Genomic DNA, 27,496 nt, shown 5'->3' on the forward strand with positions numbered 1-27,496 from the left:
TCTAAGCCTTACATGTCAGCACATGTGTGTAAGTGCCTGCACACCTGCCCATGTACACACAGAAAGCATTCGACCACTCTTATTTAAATCCCATTCAATTCTCTCTGCTCTATTTTATGAAGCTCCTCCTTTTGTTTGGGACATTCAGTCTGCACCCTGACATGCTTTTCAGTATTAGAAAGACAGATAGTGATGGTGTCTGTCCAGGGTCGTGACCTTTGAGGTGGCTGACTATAGCACTGGTGCCCTCCCCATAGCCTCCCTTGTCCCAGCACCTCTAACCTAATGATTTCCAATGGCCACCGAGCAAATCATTCAATCACTCACACTGCTGTCTAATCCCCTATCCCTCTTCTGCTTCAGCTCGCAAAGAAATACCAAGACTGCTAAAATGTCATTGTTGTGTTGGGGTGGTTTGTTTGTTTGTTTGTTTGTTTGTTTCTCAAATGGTTGAGGGTAATAGGAGGGAATGGCTCCATTTTGGTGGTTGTTTTTCTCTCTTTTTTCGCTCTCTCTGGGCTTGTTGTTGTTGGTTTACTTGACAAATGCTGGCCCTATCTCTGAATAAGAAACAAGCATTTTGCATTACAATCACAAACACGATTTATTTGTTAATGTGTAATGCATAGGGCATTGAGAATAAATTAATAACAACCACAACACTGGCAAACAAAAGAGAAACATGAACTCCATTTAAATGTGATTCTGTGCTCTTTAATGTATGGCTTAATAAGAATTTGCAGGCCACAGGCGAAAAAGCTTTAACAACTCCATAATTGGAATCCAAACACGTACAAATTGCCAGTGCTGCATTGCATACCAAGTGCAAAAGTGTGAGGGGGGAGCATGATGAAATTGTTTGAAACACAACAAAAAACCACTGTAATCGGAGCCTGCTGACACAGCAATGGGGGAAGCCTTCCCATTGTGAGGCGATGATCCTCTGCATCATCTGATAGAAACCTAAAACAGCCTTATCTCACACATTGATTTCAGCTCCAAAGAGAAGAAATTCCTCCTCTCCTCTTTGCTCCCTTTCCCTCCTCCCTCTCTCCTCCATTCCCTACTTCTTCCCTCTGTCAATGCCAACTCCGCTCCTCTCGTCTCCAATCTCTTAATGATATATTTTTAAGTGTGCACGGTGTGTGTACTGGGAAATAGGGCTGAGTCTCTCCATCTCCACTGTGTTGAATTGGCATGTAATTAAAGAGTCTTACAGGGAAGAGAGAGAGTGAGTGGGCGAGACGGAGAGAGAACGAGTGAGAGTGAGTAGTGGGAGATACTGTATAGCTGTGGTGACAGCAGCCATTTACATTCACCGTAGCCCAGGCTCTCCATTACCAAAACTGTGTGTATGTGTGTGAGTGTGTGTGTGCAGCAGAGTAGGATCTTCTGCTAATTGTTTTGTCAAGTTTACAGGTTGATAAAATCCATGTATACTCCAACACACACACACAGCTGAACCTCTTGTTTCAGGCACACTTGTTTAATTAAAGGGACAGTTCACCCCAAAATCAAAAATACATATTCTTCCTCTTATCTGTAGCGCTATTTATTTGGGCTATAAATCACCAGTTTCATCATGATACCATCATGAATATCATCCAATATTTGCCGATATTACAAAGTCTGCCACGATACGATTTCAATTTGATGCAATTTAGTGAGTGAGTTGTCAAGTGTTTCAGATATCAGCTGTAGAGATGTCTGCCTTTTCTCGAGCATAATGGAACTTGATGGCACTCGGCTTATGGTGCTCAAAGCGTAACATTCATTTGAAAATCTCAACAGCAATGTCTCTTTTCAGAAATCATGACCCGGTTGTTCTAGATAATCCACAGACCAGGAATGAGTTTCTTTCTACCACCCACCAACCATACCACCACACAGTAGAAAGCATGCATCGACTCACTGGCGAGAGGCTCATGCTCATGACAGCGCGAGATGTATACTTTAATGGCGTCCACCTCGGCTGTAACATTAGGTAGCTCAGTGGTGCTCGTTGAACTAACAGTAGATGCAACCTTCTGTCTGTGTGGTGATACCGTTTGAAGGTAAAGCTCAGTGGAAAGAAAATATTTGAGAGAAGAAAAACATCTCTACGACCAATACCTCCAATACTCTGCAATGCACACCACAACAATTTAGACTGATAAATAGCACTACATACAAGAGGAGATACATGGATTTTAATTTCAGGGTGAACTGTCCCTTTGTCATACAGACTGTTCCCAATTCCATATTAAATACTTTTTTTATTTTGTACTAACAGGAATGATACAAGTCTTCACCAGTACTAATTTTAAATTCATCAAAAGAGAGTAAAATGTTATTCCAAAGATTTACTACTTAATTTTCCGAGGTGTTTCTAGAGATATTCCCACCAGCCATGATGCAGTTTTTCTGCTGCTGTGAGCAGCTCCTCAAGCTCCTTTGTGCAATGAATAGTGGGACAATAATGTCCATAAACATCACTTGGTAAAATGAAGCTGATTTTGAATGCAAACTGATGTATTTTCATTCACTACATAATCAAAACCTGCTTAAAATCACAATGTAGTACAGAATTGGGACACAGCTTTTGTCTACCCAGCTGTCACATGACCAGTTAAATTTAAAAACTGGAACTTTACACACAATTGTTCATGCATAGCGCGACAAATCTAAACCCACAGATTTGAACACACAGCACCTATCAAATTTCACTATGCTCACCCTCTTTCTCACACACACAAAGATTCAAACACTGATGAAATAGGCTGCATGCCTCAATCACCTCTGTTTAAGAAACCTATTTGGCAAACAGAATGTCAATATTAGACAGCTCTGCAAAAATCTCACAAAATCTATGCCCTGCAAATATTGTTCAGACATGGTCACACCTTAAAAATGGAACTCAGCTCTTAGAGAAAAGGTATTATTACAGTTACAGCAAAATATAGAAAACACTAACATCCACACTCTTAGTTTTCCCCTTAGAGGCACCAACTGAAGAGGCATAGCCTAGTTCGTCTCCAGGGTAAGTGACACCTTTTACCATGTTGTTCCTGGGCTCTGTACAAAGTTGCTAAGGGTCAGCGACAGTGCAGACACAGCAGGCCTTCTCCAAATCTGGCACATAGCCTAAGCAATGCGCTTTATGAAACCAGTTTTGAAACTACTGATATTTTGCCCTCTATCGTAAGCACATTCTTGTCCCTCATTCAATCCTACAACTAATCCAGTGTGTGGATTTGAATGAAACAAGTAATTGCAGGACCTGAATGGTAACACGTACGAAAATAACCTTGACTGGGTAAACTCACCATCAACATAAATCAAACTAATAAAGTTGTCTTGCATAAATCACAGCCAAAACCTACTGTCATTCATAAATGACCTTACAGGACTATGGATATAAGCATAAAATCAATTCTCTGGGATAAATACATCAATCAATACAAAAACCTTTAATTTAATTAACTGGTTGACAATAAACACAACACTCCACTAACTTCTTTGACTCAAAAATACACTTATGTTTTCCCAAAATGAAACGTGATAAATAAAATGGTCTTTGTCTTTTTCTTTGTACATTACAACCACCATTCTAATATTACAAAAAAATATGTCTGACAAAACTTTAATGTTTACTAGCCAGCTGAGCAACAGCAAACGTATACAGCAGTTGCATATTAAAATGAGCATTAGCATCCCCACAGTTAGCTAACTGCACCCATATTAGCCCTTTACCCAGTTAGCATGGCAGCTAATGACGTACTTTTATTTACTTATATCTTGTAATAACTCACCAACTTGGACGAGCTTCACACGACGTATTATAGTGAACAGGTCCTCCTTAGCACACAGGCATGAACTAGCAAACAAAGTAGGGTCTTACTTTAAATATTTACAGTAGAAACTATTTGTTTTATCAACATTTACATTGTTTTTTCGTCGTTAAGATACAGTTGGTATCCTCTCTTCTGCGTTCTAGGCTGAGGCTGCGTGCGCTCGCGACCCTTGGACGCAGGTGTCTCCTGATTGGCTGATTCAAATTAACTTTATTGGCAAGAATGTCGACTTTGAATTTACTTTATTGCAAAGCTGAATAATTACATTTTACACTGGAAAAACAGAACAGATACATGATAACAATGATTTTTAAGATTAATACAATTTTGTTTCGTTTTTGTTTTGTTTATCAATTAGCAACTTATAAGTGTCGATTACATTTACCAACTCATAGTAAGCCTTTTACAAACCAAGTGCTTGTGATAACCTATGGAATCTGAAATTTCAATTAATCTTTTGAAATATATTTCTTATTCTTATTCTTATTTCTACTCATGTTATATACATGAGTAGAAATAAGAATAAGAATCCACTGTATTGTACATTGTAGCATTTTACATATATTTCTAAACTTTACATATCAATTTTACACATTGTAGTGCAGCATGAGGCACATATTACAATTTGTTTTATACATTCAACATATTGAGTACATTATTCATAATTTATATATTCATTTAATTTTTACAGACATGTTAAGATTCTAGCATAATATTTTCATTTTATATTTTTACATACTTCATACTTTATACTTCCGATTTTTACTTGTATAATTCTCTATGCTTTACATCAGAGCGAATGCAATGAATCACAATTTTCCCTCGGGATCAATAAAGTATTTCTGATTCTGATTCTGCAAAGCCCTGTGACCTCAATATGTTCCTATCTTAAAACATGGTCTTTTCATTTGTTTTGTTCTTTATTCATATCCATATCCATATCAAATTTTACTCTGGGTTTGGAATTTCTTGTAATTTCACAGTTTTCTTCCAGGTGTTGAAATTTTCTTTGATAACATTTTGCATAAAACTAACTATTTCAGCAGTTAATGATTATTTATATACATAAGGGGACAAATTAAAGGAAAGACTGAATAAAAGAGTGAAGAAACATATCCAAAGCTGATGCTTCTGTGCACCAGGGCTCACTGAATGGCTTTGTGAATATGATAATGACGTGAATAAAATGCTTTATAGTCACCAGATCTCAGCCCAGTTGAACACCTCTGGAAGATTTTGTACCAGCATGCCAGATAATTCTCTCCACCACCATCTACATAAGACCGAATGATATAAACTTCTGTCTTCAAATCTATTTCATGATGTCTATGATTGTAATTTATGCTATTTGTGCTTTTGGGCTGAGTCTGGCTATGTTTGCTGTTCTTTCTATCTGCCATACTTAGGTCTCTCTTGCACAAGAAATCCTGATCTCAATGTGATGAATAAAGGTTGTACATATAAATATAGGAGCATTGAAGCTGGTCTGGAGGCTAGTAGTGGTCTGACTCCACACTAAGACACTTCATGTTGGTCTATCATCCATCTGTATGCTAGTAGGACCAAAAAGAAATTCATTTGTGCAACTGACAGCTACAGGCAGTGACGTCAACTGCAGGAGCTCAACATGAACATGTTACATTGGCACTGGGCATAAATCGTGTACCGCAGGACCGTCAGATATAAATGCAATTCTAAGGAGACTGGTTTGGTTCAAACCACAACATCTCTCTTTTCAATCCGCCTTTTAGCTCCCTTTTCTCCATCTCCTTCCCCCTAGAGGAGCCAAACTGCCCCAGTGTTCTGAAAAAGTGTGAACTTGCTCCCAATGTGGCATTTCCTTGGCCAGAAAGTGTGAAGGTAGCAGAAACAGAGCCAGTCCTGGCAACAGCCTCGCCTGCTCCCTCACACATCATTTGCACTCTTTGGAAAATGCTATCACTGTGGGTAGACTACTTGCTTACTTCATTTACTGCCATGTGGGGCTCTGGGGGAACTGATAGCCTTTCAGTGGGGTCGGAAGCTGAAACACACATCATCAGCACTGATACAATGTGATTATGACCTGAATCATTGCCAGCCAGGGAGGCAGGAGGCTCAGTGGCGCAGATTGACCGTGAGGGGGGTAATCAGTCTGGTCTCGGAGAAGCTTTTAACTCATATAATCACTCCCCCACCTTTGAAAAAAAAAAGATCCTCGATCTGTTCACACACTCAAACAATCACGCCAATGTTCAGGGAGAGGGAGGACAGATTGAGGGAGGACAGACAGAGAGGTATAATAAAGAAGAGCTGGAGCATGGAGTTGGCAGGGACTTTCCAAAATGCTCTCACTCATTGTTCTGACAACAATATTTTCTCTGCCCAGGCCTAATGGGCTTGTAATGAGCACTGTAATATAAGCAGTAGCCTAGCGTAACCTGTAAACCTTAATTAAGTCAGACAGCCACCTTAAAGGGAGCCAGCGCCTGTGCTCAGTCACCATCTCATGATCCTGAAGCTGACTACACTCTTCCATCACTCCTTCATCAATCACTCCATCCCTTCATCTCTGCTACATCCAGCTCCAAATCCTCCTCCATTTCTCCTTTCACTACCCCTCCCATCATCCCTTCACCTTGAGCAATGGCTGGGGGAGGATGAGCGTCGCAGAGCACTGAGGAGCATCGATGTCCATCATGAGGGCAAGAAATAGTCCCTGGACCCTCCCTCGTATCCTCTCTGACCCCTGAGTAGGAGACCTCAGCCATTGATTTGTTGCTACTCGCTCACATAGACTACACTACCCTCTGAGCAGCAGTCAAACAGATCCATAGGCAGCACATCCCCAAGGACTGCCTGCGTGCGTGTGTGAAAGCGTGCATTTACAGGACATATACATGCACGTCTAATGGTGTGGCGTGCATTGCCTAATGAGTGTGACAAATGCAATAAATTCTCACTGAAAGGCTCTGTGTATGTTTCAGGATCATTACTGGGGCAAAGAAGCCATCATAACAATGAAGAGAGATGGACTTTGACACCTTCGCACTCACAGTCTATTGTGTGGCTCTGAGGTTAAATAGTTCTTTCAGGGCACAAGTGCTTCTTCATATATAATCCAACTGCAGAGTATTTCTCTCAAAAGCTGACATGGGGCTCTATACTGTATGTGTAGCAGCATTAGGACGGCTGTAAAGAGTAATACAGTTCCAACTGGTTCCTGATAAAGTTCCTGAGATAATGCTGTTTGGCGGTAGGTGCAGTTTCCAGAGGTGACGTGATAGATTGCAACTGGCCGCCCGTTCCCAAGTTGGCCAGAACTCTTTCAATATGTAGTTCTGGATAACACTTAGGATATGGCACTTTGGCATCCTCCACCGTACTGTAGTCTTTAAAGTGAGCCTTGGCTTTTGTAGACTGTCTGTGCACTTCATCCCTCTTCTGCTATTAAAGCCGGGCCCGATCTATAAATACATCTAGTGGCCTGCATCCCTGATGAGAGAGCTAATTGACACTGTTAATGGATGGAGTTTCACAGAGCTGTAAATAATGTGTAGGTTCACACTTACTGCCTCCTGCCGTGTTACTTCTGGGAGGGCAACAAGAGTTTACCTGCCAAGTCCCGTCTCTCCAGCCCGTCGTCCCTGCCTCCCTCCCGCAGCCAAGTCTGCTCCGGCCAGGGGATTTACACAGAAATCAATAGAAGTTTCCTCAAGCCCCCCCTGCACCCTACAGTCAAAATCAGAAAACTGCATTTCCTCCTCTTCATGTACCATAACAACCTCTTGGAAAAACAAACAGGACCAGGCAAAAGGAAATAATAAAATCACTTTCACTTGGCTCACACCCAGTGCCTGCTGCTGTGTATAGCACAACACAATGCCCTGTGCTCCCACTGATGCAAAGCCTTCATTTAATGTACCTGATTGACACATTTGATGCAATATTCCTAACAATGCTCGTCCTCTTTTGAAAGGTGAAAGGCATTTAAACCTTTGAGATGGATCAATTGATCATAGCAAAGCCACAATCACAGATGACTGGCAGCTGCAAACTGACTGCGGACTAAGAGACGGATCAGGTTTTCAGTCACTTTGATTTTACAAATTAAAAGATACCTTTAAAGACTGCACTTCAAAGGCCCAGAGGATGCTTGGATGGAGTGATTGAAGGAGGAATGAAGAAGAGAGACATGTGAGGAGATGGGAAAAACACTACCTGCACACACATGCTTTCCTCTTCATATACTGCAATTAGAACTGGGTATCGTTTAAAAATTACGATACCAGTAGCCTTAAAATGATACCAATACTGACAGAGTACTTCATTTCACCCATGATTTGAATAAGGTGGCAAACGTTTTGGTGGCATCTTGGCACGCTGAGCTGCCAACTTAGTCAAACACACCGTGCTCGACTTCACCACACCACAGACTGTATGTGTGGGCTGAAGCTGCTGCCGGAGTGTGAGCTCTGCGTCAGGGACAGTTGTGAGAGTCTGCCTGGCCACACACACACACACACACACACACACACACACACACACACACACACACACACTGACAGGGCTAATGTTAGCATCACACAGCTAACGTCACCTAACAGTTATTAACACGTGTAACAATACACTCAAAAAAATGAGTCATGGGGTCAGTGGATAACGCTTAAGATTAAGAAGTTTTCCAGTACAAAAAAAAAATTACATTTGTTACATTGAATTGTTTTAGCCAGCTGACAACTTATTTTAGTATCTTTTAGAATTAATTTCGAAATCCCTCTATTGGTTTTTAAGGCTCTTAATGGCATCGCCTCCTCCTATATCATAGATTCCCTATCACCTGATGTCCCTCCACAAACCCTGAGATCCTCCACAGCTGCTCTTTTAACTGTTCCTAATGTCAGTACAAAAAACTTCAGGGATGTTTCTTTTAGCGACTATGTCCCAAAAATATGGAACACTTTGCCTTTTAATATTAGACTTGCTGGCTCAGTGGACAGTTTTAAACAACAACTCAAAACATATATTTTCAATATAGCCTTTAATTAGCAGTTATCTGTTTTAATATTTTTAATATTCTCTCCTCACATTCACACCTACGGCCAGTTTAGAGTCACCTATTAACCTGCATGTCTTTGGATTGTGGGAGGAAGCTGGAGTACCCGGAGAAAACCCACGATGACATGGGGAGAACATAAACTCCGCTGGGAACCCTCTTGCTGTGAGGTGACAATGCTAACAACTGCACCACCGTGCCACCACTGTTAGAATTGATTGATTGATTAATTAATTCATTAATTCTTCTCATTTCTCCTTGGATGAGTGTTGTATAATTGTATGGTTTTATTTCTTTGCCGTTTGTCTCTGCGTATGAAAGGTGCTATATAAATAAAGTTCATTCATTCATTCATTCAAATCATGTTGGTTATAAAGGATAGGATTTACTCAGTAATGCCAGAGGTGGAACTACTTAAAAGGATGCATGCAAATTGTTACCTTAATTTTTTTAAGTTCAACCAGTGGATTATTTTATAGAGAGTAAAGAAAAAAAAATCAGTGTTGGCGTAAGCTTGTTGGAACTGTTTAACAGCTCAGTGTCGGATGTTAGCCGCTGCTGCTAACCGGGAAAACATTGAACTGATCATTCACCGAGGAGAGCAACTTCGGAGAGGGCAGTAACAGAAAGCTTGCTGATCCAGCAGGGAGTCAAGACAGTGCGGAATAAGACCCCAGCATAGAAAAGATCAAATGCATGTATTGTTTGATTGGTGACATTTCCAATCTATCTGGTACTGGGTTAACTGAGTCGATACCTTTAAGGTATCAAGAACAAATACCCAGCTGTAACTGCTCTACACAGGCCACATTGGAAAGAATCATTACTTGCACATCTTTATAACCAAACTTGCAGTGAGTACTCTGCTTTTCAAAGTTGTTCTTTCCATTTCATGCATGTACTGAATGGAGCACAGCATGCTGTTTTCCAAGCACATATTACTTTCTATTACAATTATAACCTGCATGGCAAATAAAGATGACTTTGTGTACTTGTCCCAGCTTTCTTTCTCTATTTATTTATCTTGTGTCACCACTGAGCTGGAGAAGAGTAATAAGTGACACTAATGGTCTGACTAACAAGCAGGCACCAGGGTGTTAATTGCATTGACGTATATTTCCTAGTTACCACATTGAGCCCAGAGGTGCACGAAAATACTGTTCTGTTAATGACCAAAACCAAATAAGAAATCTATCTATCTATCTATCTATCTATCTATCTATCTATCTATCTATCTGTCTATCTATCTGTCTATCTGTCTATCTATCTATCTATGGTAAAGAAAGGACTCTGAAGTGGACCCAAAGAGCACACGAAACAGATATGAGAACCCATCAGCCATTAATTAATTTGAGTAGTCTTTTTTAATTAAGCCAGATCTACCGTTGAATAGTGAACCACAGAATGGGTGCCATGTTGGAACTCGCACAAAGTCCGCACACACTGCTCATTCAACCACATTAACATTTGATCATCAAAAGGGAAACACAAATTCCATCTTTCATCCGTGTCTTCCGCACTATTTGGCACACAATTTGCTTGTATCACACTAAAAAATGTGGATACGATACATCTCCAGTACAAAGCCCCCGACCAGTTTGTGTCTCTGGCGATAAAGCACAGAGACTGTTAGCTACAGCGTCGCTGCTTCAGCGGGAAAAGATAGATGGAAGGAGTGAGGGGAGAGATGGCTGTGTGATGGAAGGGATGGGGCGCGAGGAGAGGGAGAGGAGGGGGATGCTGGAAACGAAGGGGACATGGCCCTACAGTCGCCCACAGATGCTCCCTCTCTGTCTCTCCCTCATTCTCTCCCTCTTTTTGAGCACAGTATGGGAGCAGCCTTTTGGGGGAGGCTGGCAGGCAATCAGTGATGTCATGCCAGCAGTGCAGCGATGGCAGCTTAACCTATTTTCGGAAATACCACAGAATTTCTATTTATAACCGTGCTGAGCAGCATGTATCTTCACACATCCCTCACGGACCTGAACATTCATAGACATTTTCCAATCTAAAATGTGTCTTCATCACAAGTTGGGGATTGCTTAATATCTGTAGGATAGTGCTGTCATGTCAGAATTGCCATTTAGGAGTGTATTATCTATGTTGTTAATTTTCAATATTTTAGTGTGTTGTTACAGCAAATACAAGCATTTTTATTGTTGCTTACATTTGTAATTTAGGAATCAGAATAGCCATAAAACAGTAAATTGCAAAAAGACCTGTGTTAGAGGTTGTGGTATTTGCACAGCAGCAGCAGCAGTAGTAATATTGGAATAAGTATTACCAGTGTTACTAGAGGGATTTTCTCATGTTAACAGCTTTCAAGTGATTATTTTATACATCTGCCAAACTTGGCCTCTGCTCCTCCTCCTCCACCCTCCATCCGCCCCGCCCTCCGGTATCCAAACAGCTCTCAACCTGTCAGAGGGATCCTCCGTGTCTCCGAGCTGAGCCATCACTCCACTCTCCCACTGCCTTGGGATAAAAGCAACTATTTGTTTCTGCATCTCTGACAAACACTTCATCTTTCCCCCTCCACTTATCCATCTGTCCATTCATCCATTGTTCTGCACCCATGTGTCTGTCTGTCATTTGCCTTGTGGGCCCCGCTGCATACATGTGCCATCCTCCCTGTCCAATTCGGTCGAGTGACAGTGCTAAGTCACATCCGCGCGGCTCTGTGTTCGCGTGCACTCTCCGGCAGATACATGTACGACATTTATGCATTGTTCATTCACACCCGCATCAAGGGCTCAACCATTTGGCAATCAGAGAGATGTGACAGCTTGACTAATCTGTGATTGTTTTTTGGCCAAAACATGGGGGTTAGCGAGCCCTCCAAGGGCACAGTACTATAAGGCAAGACAAATAACTTATTATTTTCCAGGCTTGTACAAGGCTTTATCGCATGAGTTCTCCTGAACCATTCCAAAATGGAGAGGGATTATCACAAAACATTGCATTAAAATCTCCTCTCTCCCCTCTCCCTTGTTATTTCATTTTCCATCTAAAATGAATCTGTGCCCAGCCAGGCTCAAACACAACATTAAAGAGCTCATGCTATTCTAACAGAAACCACCAACCCCCTCCTCCCTCGATCCCTCCTTTTTTTTCTCCCTCTGTGCCTTTATAACCCCCCCGTCATAGAGTACACTCTGCTCTGTAGGCAATGGCACTCTCTGCTAAGCTACCCATACAAAATAGATAGGCTTCTATCCCTCTATTTAGACTAAGGAAATAGCTGTGACCTTTGTGCATGAACAAGGAGGCAATGCGCCTCTACAGACTCTACCTTTAGAAGAGAAATGTGACCTAAAAGATACCAAAAATAATTCAACCCAAAGTCCTGTTAGGACAGCAATAAAAGGACAGAATTAAGTTTCCTAACAATTAAAAACTAATCTACCTCCTTTCTTGCTATATTAAAATATTTCTAGAATAAATGTGTAATAGATCGTTTGTTCTTTTTTAAAACACTATTCGAAAAGCATCAGGATGCATTTACGACACTATTATATAAGAGCAACAATTATATTACTGAGACATTTGTATCAACAAACTCTCAGAAGCAGAAGCAAACTCTAAGACAGAATAACAAATGGATTAAATTCCAGATTTTTAAGTGTCTTAAACCTTTAACACCCATGCCATTATAATCATCCCTTCAAACATGACACTGACTATGTTTACATGGACAAAATATTCCAGATTTGCCCTTATTCTGAAAAAGAAAACATTCCTATTAAGCTGTTTAAATGGCTAATGAAAATGAATATTCCCCTAATATTCCCATTTCCGTGCAGTCACTCATATTCCTATTAACGTGCCCTAACATGTTGTTAATCGCGTCAAAATATGGAAAAGTTTAAATGGCTGTTGTCACTGGTGGCAGACTTGTTGGGCTGTGTGAACACAGCCTCCCTCTTTTACTCCTTCAACCACCTTCTCGAAAAGGTCGGTGATGCGATATTTGTGCATATCCAAAAATCAGTTGATATTTAAGTCTTTCATAATGTTTAAAAGTAGGTGTGTTACCCCCATAGACTCTAAAAATAATGGATAAAGCTACCGTGACATCATCATTTCAGCCATTGCCATCTTTTGGAGCCAGAAGTGACCATATTTGGGCATGGAGGAACAAAGGGTGGATCTGACTGAGAGGCAGAAGACACTATCGGCAGACAGCCTATCATTTAAAGCGTCCCGCCCTCAATTATGCATAACTCTAAGCCTTAATAAAATGTAAACAGATGTCATAAAAATTCAGCCTCCACATACAGTTGTCATGAGTGTTGAAATTAGTCTGTAATGTTTATACCTGCTGTATAGTTGGGCATTTTAACATGGGGTTCTGTGAGGACTGACTGGCTTTCGGAGCCAGCCTCAAGTGGGCGTTCATAGAACTGCAGTTTTTGTCACCTCTGTGTTGGCTTCATTATTCAGCCCTGGAGGTTGCTGCTTGGTGAACCTGGTCTCACTCCGAAGTTGTCAAAATCCGGCGCTTAGGATAGGAAAATAGACGCCCTTTAACGTCGGCATGATACATGCCCGGTTGCTTTTATAGTTTAACGGTGCCCGGCGGCGTCAGGAGGAAACACGGTGGGACAAGGACGAAAGTTAAGGTGGCGAAAGTCGGAGTGGGACAGGTGGTGGATGGTCCACATGGTAAAAAAAAAAAAGTTAATTTGCAGTGTTGTATCGATGTAGTGCGTTTATTTTGAAAGCGACTGTATGTAAATGTTAAATTTCCTGTGAAAACAGAAGTGTATCTTGAAAGAAGCGAACTTGACACAGTGTGCCAGAACATTAACAACCAACGCACCCAGGGTACCTTGAATGACGTATGTGGACGTGTAAAGTCCATGACTAAAACGTCAATATGTGACAAGATTGGTGTGAGAATGTGTTGGCTTGGTTTCTCCTTCTGACCAGACACGTGAGCTTGTCTTTCAGGCATCTCTATCCCACAGCCTTTTAAACCTTTGGCGAGTTGCTTGTGTACAACATATCCATGACGACCATAAACAGACAAGAAGCTGTGTGTCGCGAACTGTGGTAAAAAACAATGTACATGTCCAAAGAATGCTCATAAATCTTGAATAAGTGCGGCATATCCCTTGTCTTAATCGGAAAACGCTACATTCAGAATACTTGGAATATGCTGCTTATATGACCTGTATCAAATTCAGAATAATGTCATATTTGGAATTATAGTGGAATACTGGTGTACATGTAAGCATAGTATAAAACAAACCACAACAGAGCTTCATTTAATCCACCTAATGAAATATAGATGTAGCGTATAGTTTTGTAAACAAGTGTCTTAGTGTTGAAATTGGTCCCTGTTTTCCCTTACACCTCACAGCACATCCTCCTATATCTGTCCCTGCTCCAGGCACCTTTTAAGAGCAAACATATTCCAGAAAGGTCATGGAATAACGGCACTTGGAACATACTGAAAGCATAATATACTGCGAGCCATAATGAATGTTGCATTGGTGCAGGAAATCAATCCATTTGAAAGGCTCTCTCGGGCAGGGATTAAGGGAGAAGAAGCAGACACAGAATAAAAGCCAGGTGAGCTTGGTGTGCGGACGCTAACCTCCAGCAGAGCGCGGCCTTGTCGGCATGTGAGATTGGCAATCTCCTTGGAAAACCAACAGAAAAAGAGGAACAGAGAGAGGGAGGCAGCGCTCCTCATCCTGAAGTCAAGGCCCATAGCGCCTGTCAGTACCAGTTGAGCTGCTGCATCTTTTATGAGGAAAGCCCTGTTGCTTATTACAATATTTACAGACGTTTAAAGATTGCGAAGCAAGTGTTGTTACTGCATTAGCTTGGCTCGGTGGCCTTCGCTCACTAGCCCTGACAGAAGATTTTATTCTAGATTTGTTAAATCGAATCACTGCACACACAACTGCGACTAGACTATTTTCCCTGTGTCTCTGTGTTCACATATGGAATAAATTCCTTCTTAAAAACCTTTTATGAAGCTGTTTGATGACATTAGCAACCAAACAATGGTCATACTGGCATATGCTGCTCTGATGTCTGGTAATTCAGTAATATCATCACAGAGTGTTGTGTATGTGCCGTCCATGTTACTTCTACAGCTCTGTTTATAGTCTGTAAGTGAATTTATCCCATCTGTTTCCCCAGGGGGGATGCTGTCCTACAGCAGTACTGTGATCTTTGACACTTTCCATAAGGCACACACAATATGGAGACGTGTAGATGCACTCTCACTTCCATCATGTCAAAGAAGAGAGGGAGGCCTCAACAAACCAGAGCTTGCTTTAATACTGGAATCATTTCATATATGAGATCTGCAGTCTCATTTTGGTTTGATGCATATGCTACGTCCCAACTACTCGTGTTTCCTTCATTTTCTCTTTTTTTATTGGGAGGGCAACCCACAGAGGAACACTATCCATCAGCCTAGCTCAGAGGGAGAAAAAAATACAAACTTGAATAAATATTTCATTAGATTATTCTGTGATTTAATGTGCTTCTGCTTGGCTGGGGTCTACGGCAATATCTCTGGTCCATTTATAAATGCATTAACACAATGACACCCGACACTAGCTTAATATTGATACCCGGGCTGAGTTGGCCGGCGGATTGAAGCAGCGTAGGGATTGTTTTGTCTGTCTGTCTGTCTGCTGTGCTGAATCACACCTGCCGGAAAAAAAACCTTTTCTTCCTTTTCTCTTTCTCTTTCGTTTGAGCTCACGTTACTTAACTGCACGGGGGAAGATTAGTCAGTCTCAGGCAAACTCATAGGATAAAATCTGTTCAGACAAATAAAGCAATTCAACACAAATCCAGGCTGAAACAGATCCAGCTTTGCTCTCACTGCTTTTCATGTCCACTGTCAATTTCAACACACACAAAAAAATCTAAAAACAGCAAACCAATGAAATAAGACTACAGATTGGTTCTGCTCATATGCATGTGCATATACTCACAAGTGTGTGTTCTGCATGTGCTATAAGTGGAAGCTAATTAGAGCCAGGGGGCGAAGTTTTCACAGTCTGTGATAAATTCAACATCAGGAAATCCTCTACCTATTAATACCAATTGGGCGACAATAATTGGCAGGCCATCGACAGCGTGGGCAGAATTAATCATTTGAAGAGGCAGACTAGACTGAATTTTTAATTGGCAGAGGCAGCCACTGTTTAGGGAGGCAACCAGCTGATCACTCAAGAGACTGCTGCTTCAGACAATGCACATTTGCTAATCCTCTTGAGTCAAGTTATTATGGCCATGCATTATTATCACGCTTTACAAACTAATTCCGTGTTTTCCCTCATGGATTACCAAGGGGAAAAAATAGTTGCATAAGAAAGGAGGAAATAATAAACACACAGAGCGTGCAATGTGGATGAAATGAAAATCAAAATGACAGAATAAGTGCAGCGACTACAAACATGCATCACTTAGAATGATGAAAATATTGTGTGTGTGTGTGTGTGTGTGTGTGTGTGTGTGTGTGTGTGTGTGTGTGTGTGTGTGTGTGGGCTTGTGTTTATCCCTCGGTCCATCAGTGTGTTTGTCAGTCTGAATGTGCCTGTTTGAGGGTGCTGTTCCAGCCTTTCCATCAGGATCCATACCCATAATCCTTTTCTGCTTAATAACATGATTAACTATAAAATAACCTCATCAGAGATCATTGGCATATTAGGGTTTGATTATGTATTGTTAATTGTGTGGCCTGGATTCATTTTAATTCTAAGCCATTTAATTGGACTGAACAGCACTTACTTAAAATTAATTTGTTGTTTGAAAGTTTATGAGTAAAAGTTTTTAAAAATCACGTTGAGAAGTACATTTTAATTTTGCATAATTTACTCAGATCAGAGGGATGACCTCATCTACCTGCATTTAAACAAGCTAACGTTATTTTGTTTGTTTATTAAATGGTGCCGAAACTTGGGATTGATATTCAATAAATATATGTATACTTATGTTTATAAAAAGGGGATTTCACTTTGTTCCACAGCTTTTCACAATTGGAGGTTTGCATTTCAACCTGACAATAGACCTGAGAAAGAAATTTTACTGAAAACAAAGAGAACATTTCATTTATAAATTTCAGAAAATTTCAGAAAATTGTTTATTTAGTTGTTCACCTTTATCACCAGAGCATGAATAAGTTATTTTATAAATACAAAGAAAACTAACAAAATAAGGTCAAAAAAACAATCAGTGAGCAAATCATTTGCTATATTTCTGCCAAACTACGACTATTAATTCATTGCATAGCTATAATTATGCCATATATTTCACTTGAGTTCTACAGGGATCTATCAAAGCTCTATTTTCAGTCTATGGAAATACGTCCAAGAGCCTAAATTGTCTCCTCCCTGACGCCATGATCAGGCGACAATCACTCAAGAGCTAAATACTGCAATCATTATGCAACACAGGGCAATGACATTTTAGTATATGTATGCACACACATGCACACGCAAACACATACCGGTGAATGCAAAGTGAGTGCAACACTGAAGAAATGTCTTCCCGTCACCACACTGCCAATATCAACTGGAGTGCCATGTGGCTTCATGAAATATGTGGCTAATAGAAGCTACGATCGCACAAATCTCATAGTACATCCAGTAAGAAACCCTCGTAAACCTGAGCGTGTTTTACTAGCAGATCCTTAAGATCACTGGCTAACTGCAACATGAACATGCACAAGAAAAAAAAAAATCTATATTTTTAAATACATTTTTTTCATTACATTGATTTCTGCTGCCTCAATATCATCCATCGTAATCTTTTTTAAAGTTATTTGTTTGTTGCAATAACGTGCCTTTCAAAGCTGTGCAATCAAACCTAGAATGTCAATCACCTTATTGAACGTATAGATTTTTGAAACTGCCTCAACACGAGGGCTTTGTGACAGTTGTGGACGGCCTTTGTGATGGCAACAAATGCAATATCTTTTGATGGTGATTCTATATGTCATATGACACTGTTTGCAGTGTTTGTAAATGGCATTTATATTACTGTCACAGATTGTCATTTGTCTTTTCTAAATGTCAATGCAATAAAAGGCTTATCTCCTGCACTAACATCCCTCACATATCAACATCTGCTCTGCAGGAGATAGAGGACCCAAAGGGGGGAAATTGAATTTAGAGGCAGAATATTGTTTTTCTTCTTTTGTAATACTTTGACGAAATGAGGGTATGTTTTTGGAGTCTGACATCAATGGCATATGTTAAACCATAAATGTTGTGCAAAAGAATAAAGCTGGTGGTGGTGTTGTAAATGTTAAAATGATGATTACAGTGAAACTAATAATTACGATAGTGGTCACAGCCATTATGATCATTGTGACATCTACATTCATTGTGATGGTTTCAACCAAAAATACTGTGCATCCCTGCAGTTCTCAAGAGGTTATGGTTTTTGTGCAACCTGGCTGAGTGCAAATATGAAATCAACAAAAAGTTGGTTGAAAGTGGTGATGATGGCAATGATGATGATGATGATGATGATGATGGTGATGATGATGATGATGATGACGTCTACACTGCGTGGATCGACTGTCAGGGGTTTGGGAGGGGGGCACCACGTATTGTGAAATGGTCTTCCCACCCAGGCAGTGATCTCCACCGCACATCCTTGATAACCAACTTCATTATGGAAGGTGGAAGTTGTCACTGTGTGCGTGTGTGTGTGTGTGTGTGTGTGTGTGTGTGTGTGTGTGTAGTGTGAGCAGAGTGGATTTACGCCCCTCCGCCTCCCTCAGCCTTCCATTTCAGCACAAGCAGCGCAGCATCACTGCCCACTCTCCGTGGCGACGTCCGTCATCTTGCGACAGTTTCCTTGCGTCCTTTGGAGACATTGTGGTACTGAACTGATTCCGCTGTGGGTTCGGGTGGGTTTTGCTGAGCCCGGCCCCGTTCGCACATGGTGGAGGGGGGGGGGGGTGTTCAAGAAAGCGTATAGGGATGAATAAATTATGCCGCCCCTCCGCAAAAAGACGGGACTGGCAGGGGAAGGCTCTTTAAAAATGCATCCTTTCCAAGCGCCTCTGCCCCACTTAAGAGCGTGTTAAGAAAATAGCAATAAAACACAACATGGCCATCACAGTTTGTCACCCTATCAGTCATGATACCCCATGCGCGCCTAATATCTGTAAATCTCCCATTTTGCTTGTCAGTATAATGAAAAAAATGTGGAATAATCAAGATGGAAATGCAAAATATTAGAGAACTTTATGCGCAAAGCAATCATAACTGGGACAAAATGACAAACCTAATGAATGTTAGATGACAATATGTGATGCACATGATGAATTGTTTGGAATAGTAGTGATATCATATCTGGATTAAGCCTAGATGTAAACAAAAAAGTGATATATACCCATATTTTACGCGTCAGTATTTCAACACAAATGAGTTCAAAAGGTGCAGGAAATATTAAGCAGTTATTAAGCTTTACATGGGCCTCGCAGCCGTGTAAGGGGCGACACGTTACCTTTGTGCATGCCGGTGTATCGGTCCTTGAGAACTGTCAGTTCGTGGATTTTCCCAAACTGTTCAAACAGGGGTTTCAGGTCTTTTTCTTCCAAGTTCCGCGGTATCTGCCCGATAAACAGCTTAATGGCATCTTGGTCTTTCATGTTGCCGCTCTCCGGATGAATTGAAATGGGTTCTGACCCGTTCATGGGTTTCGGAAATGTGATCTGAGGGTACTGGTGCTGATGTGGGATAAGTAGTAGTGGTTGTTGGGTCGGTGGTGCCCCCGGTCCGGTGAAAACCAGGCTGGAGTGAGCGGGCTGGGGCTGCTGTGGATGGTGCTGCCTTCTTGTTTCAGTCTGAGTGAATCTGGCCATTCTGAGCTGGGAGCAGAGTGGATAATAATGACAACACACACACACACACTGTGAGAGAGCAAGCACTCAGCTGGAAACCAGGCTGACTTTCTATCCGACACACAACACACACGCACACACAGTACAAGGCAGGCAGAGGGGGGTGATAGCGGCGGAGTGAAGCGCACAGGAGCGATATTAGACGCTCTGGAGCGACACCCAGCGGCAGATATGGAGTACTTCAGCTTCAGAGGGCCAGTGAGGAGTGCTGGAAATGTGGGCTTCTTTTTGAACATGACTGAGCATGTTTGTAAAACACTTTCCTTCTGAACAGCAATGAAACAAATACTGCAAATACTTTACTTTAGTTAAAGCAACAACAAGATGGAAAATATTCCTGAGCCCTTTTTTCTTAACACACACCAACAGGAAAAGCACAGGTGTTACTAATAACATTAACAATGCCTTTTTATTTGAGTGTCCCAGTAAGCCATGACAGCCATCATTAAGTTTATTATTTACACCTGTGCATTGTTAAAATGGCGTCCGTATTAGCCCTTAATTAAAGATCTTACATGAATAAAAGTAAACAAGTGTTGGCAGTAATGTGAACAAAAGTCACTTTCAAAATTATTGATGTGTTAAAGTGACAGCGGTATTTCAGTGTGTATTATGGGTCGTGAGTGTGACGATGTAGTTAAGTAAAACGCTGACATATAGCAAAGGGAAATCTACAAAGTTGCTGCAGTGCTTGGATAAAATTTAATTAAAACTTTGTAGATAAATGAAGTGAAACAGAGCAGTATTTTCTTCTGGGAAAGTGGAGAAAAGTGTAAAGTCTCACAAAGTTAAAAGCAGCCCCAAAAAAGTGTGTATACCTCAACTGTGTGTGAGTGCAGTGCTCTAGTTAATTTCCATAGTTACTTTTTTTGCTGCTGAATATAAAACATTTGTATGAAGTAATCCATCACTTCCAAAGTCTCAAAAATACAGAGGATGAGTCACAAATAAGTTAGGCAACTGCTCAAATATGGCTCCCTTTAAAAACTTAACAGCCACTTTTTTTTTTTTTTAGCAACAAAGGTAAATTGAAAACTCATTTGTGTTTTTTTTTAAATCATAACTGAAAACATGTATATTACAAATGCAAAATACAAGGACAGTTGTCTGGCTTCATAGTTTCACACCAATGTTATTATAGTTAACTTAAACAAAAAACTAGGTATGAAAAAACACCTACACTTTCGAAAATAAATAAAAAAATAACTGGAACAATATTGTGTATCTTCAAAACCAACTAAATCAAAATAAATAAATAAATAAATAAATAAAAATAGGAAAATATGCAGGAAATGTCTTTTGTCAATTTGGTCAAATCTGTCAACACAATAATCATGAGGAGGTATTGGTTCATACGTTATTAAATCTTGCCCCTGACTAATATCCCCCATATTGCAATAAACAAAAACTAAAATTATACTGAAACAAATTCAAAAACTAACTAAAAATTAACATTTTTAAACAATAAAAAGTAAACTAAAACAAGCAAACCCTCCCTGGAAACTAACTGAAACTAAACTGACATAAAAACAAAAATTAAAAATGAAATAAAAATGAAAGACAAATGAAAAATACAAAAATATAATAACTCTGGTTCACGCAATCTGCTTTCCCTATTCTTCGTAGCTCTGTTAGACAAGGAGAGTGATCAATACAAGTTTTATTTAGCTTTGTTGCCAAGATTTTGTGGGCATGCATCCATGGCTTTAAGAGAAAAACAATAATGTTGAAGGGCCTTTTGATACTTTGAAGAGACAGCAACTTAAAGAGCCAATAGCTGCATCATGCTTTACAAGCTCTAGAAGTTTTATGTATAAAATATACACCTACAGTATACTGAAAGTACAAAATACAGTAAGCTACCATGGGCCTCTGCTGCTGTAAATGATAGTAGTTAAAATATATACAGAGCATGCATGCTGTACAGTAAGTGCTGCCACAAGTGACAAGTGGTATTGCTATCTGCAATCTGTCATTAGATTGAGTCAAGGGACCGGCAAACATTAACCACAATTAGCAGACTTACTGTAAGTACTTTTCAAATAGCAAGCAGGCTAATCCCCCACGGGAGGGTTTATTTGCATCATTTGCCTTCTCTTTGCAGACACTGTCAATAGCATTCAGATCCAAATCCATCATCAGAGTGAAATCCTACTGAAAGGAGAACAACACCGACAAAAGTGATACACAACAGGCAGTATAGTTTGAGTTGCAACTTAGCCGCAAACCACACTTTAACTAAAACACATCCGCTGGACAGATTTCTAATTACAGCCTATTTAACAGTGGATTAAATAAAGTGATATATACTGTCTGTGACAGCAGGCTCAAGGCTCCAAGGTGAATCAATACTAGCTGCTGGCTGCTGCTGCTTCTCTTGCTGTGGGGGAGCGGCACCACAGGGGGTCCCCCTCCCAGAACTTTGACTTACAAGTGGCTGCATCAGTGTGTGTGAGAGAATCGCCTTCAGCTGCCTCTGTTGCTCTGAATCCAGCAGTATACCTGTGAAGCAAAGGAGAGACTCACATCCAAAGGGCCTCTGCATGCAACAGGAGCAGACTGTCGACAAAGTTCAGGCTTGAGAAGTTTGGAGAATGACACAAGAGTGGATGCTTGTTTTCACTGGGAGGGAAGTGGGAATAATTTCAGCTCTATTGAACTCATGCTCATAATATTTCTTTCTGCAAAGCTCAATAAGTGCCAAGAGTGGAGGGAAAGACATCAGCAGGCAGGGGTACACATTGACATACCAGTCAATAAAACAGTGGGTGGTAGCTACACAGAAACAGGGCAGTTTTTTTTTTATTGTAAACTTGTTCTTGAATGTAATTCTTTGAAGCACTGGGTCCCAGAGTGCCATGCAAGATACAGTTGCTGAAACTGCTGTTTGTTTTTCGATTTGCGCGCCCAAGTCTCAGTGTTTCTTTATGTTCTGCTCATCGTGTTATAAATGTATTGATTAAAAGAGGCAGGGCACTCACTGGATGTGGCCCGGCCATCTGAATGGAAGCTGGCAGGGACAGGGGAGAAAGTAGATGTGTTTGGCGGACGGCTCAGCGTGTTGGCCCTCTTACATCTGTAGTGAGGAAACAAACAGGGACGCAGTGCAGCTCATACTGAATAAAAGCTGTCATGGCACCGGCTCACCGGACTCTGAGGGAGGTTGAGTGGCTATTTTTAGGGCTGTGGTCAACACAGGGGGAGGGGTATTGAGAACTTCCACTTCATGGTTTTTTATTGACCAATGCCATTAGTGTTTCGCCAAGCTGAAGGCAGAGACAAGAAATCAATAAAGGTCACACTATTAGTGCGAACTAAAAAGTTACATACAATTTAACTGGCTGGCGTTTATTCTGCTGCTTGTTAACTAGTCTGGACCCTGAGAGGGAGGCAGCCTGGCTGGATCTGTTCAGCTTGGGAAGACTGGGAGGCCCAGAGGGAGACAAAGGCAGCTATGGGAGTCATTTTGCATTCTCTGTGCACTTGTAGACATACAGTCAAGACAGGCAGGCAGACACACACACTTCCTAATTACCCAAACTCAACATTATTCTCCACATCCACTTGCATATTGCACAAACACAGCAATGCACACAGGCACAGACAGCATACAGTGAATATGAGCGCATGCAATTTAACTCAGCCATATGCCATATAGTTAGGAGTCGGAGTCAGCGAGTGAATGAGGAACTTGACAAAACAATATGTGCAACACTTTGCTGCTGAGGGAGAGCTTCGTCTCTGCTTGGGCTGGCATGGTGAAGTTCTGAAAGTGTAGTTGAGGTTTAATAAGCGGTAAGAGTTGGAGGTGTCCCCTGGTGCCTAATTCACCATCGCACTCCGGTTATGCATTGCAAAGCATGCTCGTTCGACTGTAAGGTGTTGTTCAGGAAAATTAGGGTGTGATGTGATGATGGCATATCACACTGGAGACAGTTTTATGGACCACTGACTTAACAGGCTGATGAGATGTGATAAGAGCAGGCTGAACTGTGGAGCTATTGTGCCGCACCTTTCCCTCTCAGCCTGCTCTGGTCTAAAAGTAGTGTAGAGCTCTTTGGTATCGATCAGAGCTTTGAAGAACACCAACATGTCTCTCCTGTTTTCCTTTTGCAAACATTAAAGGGATATGTGCCCTACATGTAGGAATTCTCTTTTTGTCGATTGTAAAAAAAAATCAGCAGACAGATGTAAATTTAAAAGCATAAAGTGTTCAAGCACCCCAATATTTTAATTTCAATACCGGCTCTTGCATTTATATATAAACTGGATTCTAACTGAAGACTCAACAAAATCTTCTTTATGGAAATCCTAGACTTCAACTGCACCACAGGAGTTTAAAAAATGCAGCTTTTTTAAAAATATGCCTCAATATAGCCTAATAAATTTAATAATATCTTACTGATACAGACTAAAATGTTTGAACATTTCTCAAATTCCCAGTTATCACAGCCCTCTTTAGATATAATTTGATTCTGGTTCTTTTATGGCAGCTGGCTGATTTGCTGTGGTGGAAAGTAACACACACGAGTGCTTTGCTTAAGTGCAGTTTTATGCTACTTTATACCTCTACTCCACCACATATTATACTTTAATAATTACCAAACAGGCCAACCCAGAGGCCCAGAGTGTCAGGGGCCCCCTTGGCCTTCACCTGCAAAATGTCACTCAAATTTGTCACAGCTCAGGAGCAGCAGGTTTGGACCCAAATGCAGAATAAACACATGATTAGGGTGATTTATTAAGAAAACAGCTGTAAATTAAAGAGTCCAGAGGCAGGCAACAGGAAAACACAAAACTAAACCAGAATACCGGGAATACTAAACACCAGGAAACACAAAATCAGAAATATTCATGGGGAAAGACATGAACAGCAAACTGACAAAGAGCTAAAGAGAGTGACTGATTGGGAAGTGAAAACAGATGAGTAGGGAGTCAGCCACGTAACTGCAGAAGTAGTGACGGACAGGTGAAACTTATCAGGGCAGACCAGCCCTGCGTTCCAAATCGCATACTTCTACTATATACTTTTAGTATGTACTGCAGCTGCCCTTAAAAAGTATGTAGTGTAGTATGCAGTATGCATGCAGTATGCATACTATTGGGACACACTACATCCGCCATCACATCGCTCTCTGAACTCCGACCCTCTTGCTCACTTCCGTCCGTAGCGCCACATTTAAATATTTTGTGTTGTTGTACTTCAGAGATACAGCAAATCTCCTCTCGTCGAGCTTGCCAGAGTCGTGCATACCGTCGGAGGTGCCGGAGAGCTCTGTTGCTGTTATGTCATAATGTATGTTGTTGTTTCTAATAAACTGACGTGTTCACGTAAACAGTCCCAAGCCTATTATTAGTGACCTGTCTATTGAACTAGTCACCAGTAGGCATATTAACCCCCTTCACACACAGCTCTCTGTTGCTGGCAGATGTGTGTTGTTAAATATATTTACAGCTATGCAGCTGCTGGCACTATATTCTGTCTGCACGTGAAGCAGCCTTACATTCACATTACTTTTATTTGTAGTGTAACATACTTGCACATTGTTACTACATTACTTAATATGTATTTGACTTTTACTATTTATATATTTACTAGTCTATACTGCTCATACCTGGCCCATAGTGTATTCATATTTAGTCATATTCATTCATTATTTATACCACACTTACACCACTGCCTATACTGGTAGAATCTTCTATATTGTAGTCATAATTGAACCCTAACATTGATTATACTATAATCACAATAAAGTTGAATGTTGTAACCGTGTTCTTGAAAAACTGTATGATATGTGACAGTATATAATCAGATCATTGCAGTCCTAATATGCAGTGTCTTAGTATCTCAAATTAAATAAATCATGTATGAAAGGAAGTGTGGGCGTTGGTTGTACACGCAGCTCAGTCAGTGTGACGTAACTTCCGCTGCGCAAAGGATTGTGGGTCAGAATGGCCAAAGAAGCATGCTGACATGCATACTGCGAAATATGACCGGATGTTGTAGAACATCCTGGTACTTTTGGCATACTGCATCTGACATACTATGTATTGGGACACACTAATTCTTTTTCTGGCATACTAAATAGTATGGTAGTATGGGTATTGGAACGCAGGGAATCAAGACTGGAGGGAAACAGACAAAGGCAGGAAGTGAAACAAAATAAAAGAGGAAACATGACTAAAGGGGGCACGGTGGTACAGTGGTTAGCATTGTTGCCCCACAGTTCAAACCCCCACCCTGAACCCTGGGATGGGGGAGCCCTTCGGTGTGGAGTTTGCATGTTCTCCCTGTGTCTGGGTGGGTTTTCTCCGGCTTCCTCCCACAATCCAAAGACATGCAGGTTAATTGGTGACTCTAAATTGTCCGTAGGTGTGAATGTAAGTGTGAATGGTTGTCTGTCTCTATGTGTCAGCCCTGTGATAGTCTGGTGACCTGTCCAGGGTGTACCCCGCCTCTTGCCCAATGTCAGCTATAGGCTCCAACCTCAGTGTGACCCTCAACAGAATAAGCGGTTACGGAAAATGAATGAATGTATGATAAGCACCGAGTGTGAGAGCCAAAAGGAGCACAAAGCAAGGTCTGAGGGGTAACTGTTTTTTTTTTAAACTGGACTCTTGCCATGTTTTTTTTAAAATATATTCTTAGGGCTTTTTTGCCTTTCATTGATTGGACACTTGTCAGCGTAGAAGGGCAAAGCAAAGGACCATAGGTTCGGAATCATGCCCCACTTGATGGTGACTTGTGCGATGGCCTTGGAGTTGGCTTCCAGTGTTGTTTTCCAGCCACATTGAGTTCTTGATGAATGTTATCAGCGTGCTGTGAGTCTTGAATAGTGCCAGACACTCCAGTATCCATGTGGGGGGTACTGAGTTGCACGCTTTCTTCTAGTCGACCCAGGCGGTCCTCAGGTTTGTCTGTCTAGTCTTAGAGTCTTGGGGGACTGCTCTGTAGTCCAGTGGCTGGTGCTTCAAACCCTCAGGTCCTGTGCCCTTCAGAGATTTGCTTTGCCTACTCAGCTTTGCTGCTATGATGCCTGAGAGGAGCTTCTGTGTTGTGGAGAGACAGGTTATGGGTCGGTAGTTCGAAGGTGCTGTATCAGTATTGTCCTGCCTTGTCTTTGCCAGTCTGGGTGAGTGCTGTCTGCTTGAAGCTCACTCATTTGTGCTGCCAGGCGATCATGGAGTGCTTGTAGTTTCTTCATCCAGTAGGAATGCATCATGTCAGGTCCTGGTGCTGTTACACCTGATACTTGTTGTTGGATGTCTGCATTGGTGATGGTGACAGGTTCTTGTTCTGAGAGGTTGCTGTGACGTGCTCTAAGGTCCACTAGCCACTTGGCATCAGTGTTGTCTTAAAGTCTGAAGGCCTCTAGATGCAGAGCAGGACAAATTAACATGTACTGGCCAGGAAGACATTCAAAAGCACCTCAAAGAGGCGCAAAGGAACTTCAAAGAGACACGAATATACCACAAAGAAACGTAGAATTACCTCAAAGAGAAACAAAATTACCACAAAGGAATGCAATGGAACTAAAAAGGGATACAAAACAACCAAGAGAGGCACAAATATTTCAGAGGGACACAAAATTACCTCAAAAGAAAAACAAAATGACCAAAGAAGACACAAATATATTTAAAGGGACACAAAGTGATCTGAAAAAAGGACCTTTTGCTATTTGTGCCCAGGGGCCCATTGTCTCATAATCCGTCCACGTTTTTACTCCAGTACATTCA

At 41.1% G+C, this 27,496-nt stretch overlaps 1 protein-coding gene across 10 annotated transcripts in view; it reads right to left on the reverse strand.

The window, feature by feature from the left end:
- celf5a (cugbp, Elav-like family member 5a) overlaps nt 1-19,764 on the reverse strand; it is a 227,463-nt gene extending 207,699 nt beyond the window's left edge. For all 10 annotated transcript variants that reach the window (XM_050055317.1, XM_050055315.1, XM_050055308.1 and 7 more), the window contains exon 1: nt 19,363-19,764. In XM_050055317.1, the coding sequence (XP_049911274.1) occupies nt 19,363-19,720 (358 nt within the window). In that variant the 5' untranslated portion in view covers nt 19,721-19,764. The remainder of the gene's footprint in view (nt 1-19,362) is intronic.
- Nucleotides 19,765-27,496: the final 7,732 nt, after the last annotated feature.

The sequence above is a fragment of the Epinephelus moara genome, chromosome 10, assembly GCF_006386435.1.
Source record: "Epinephelus moara isolate mb chromosome 10, YSFRI_EMoa_1.0, whole genome shotgun sequence".
NCBI lineage: Eukaryota > Metazoa > Chordata > Actinopteri > Perciformes > Serranidae > Epinephelus > Epinephelus moara.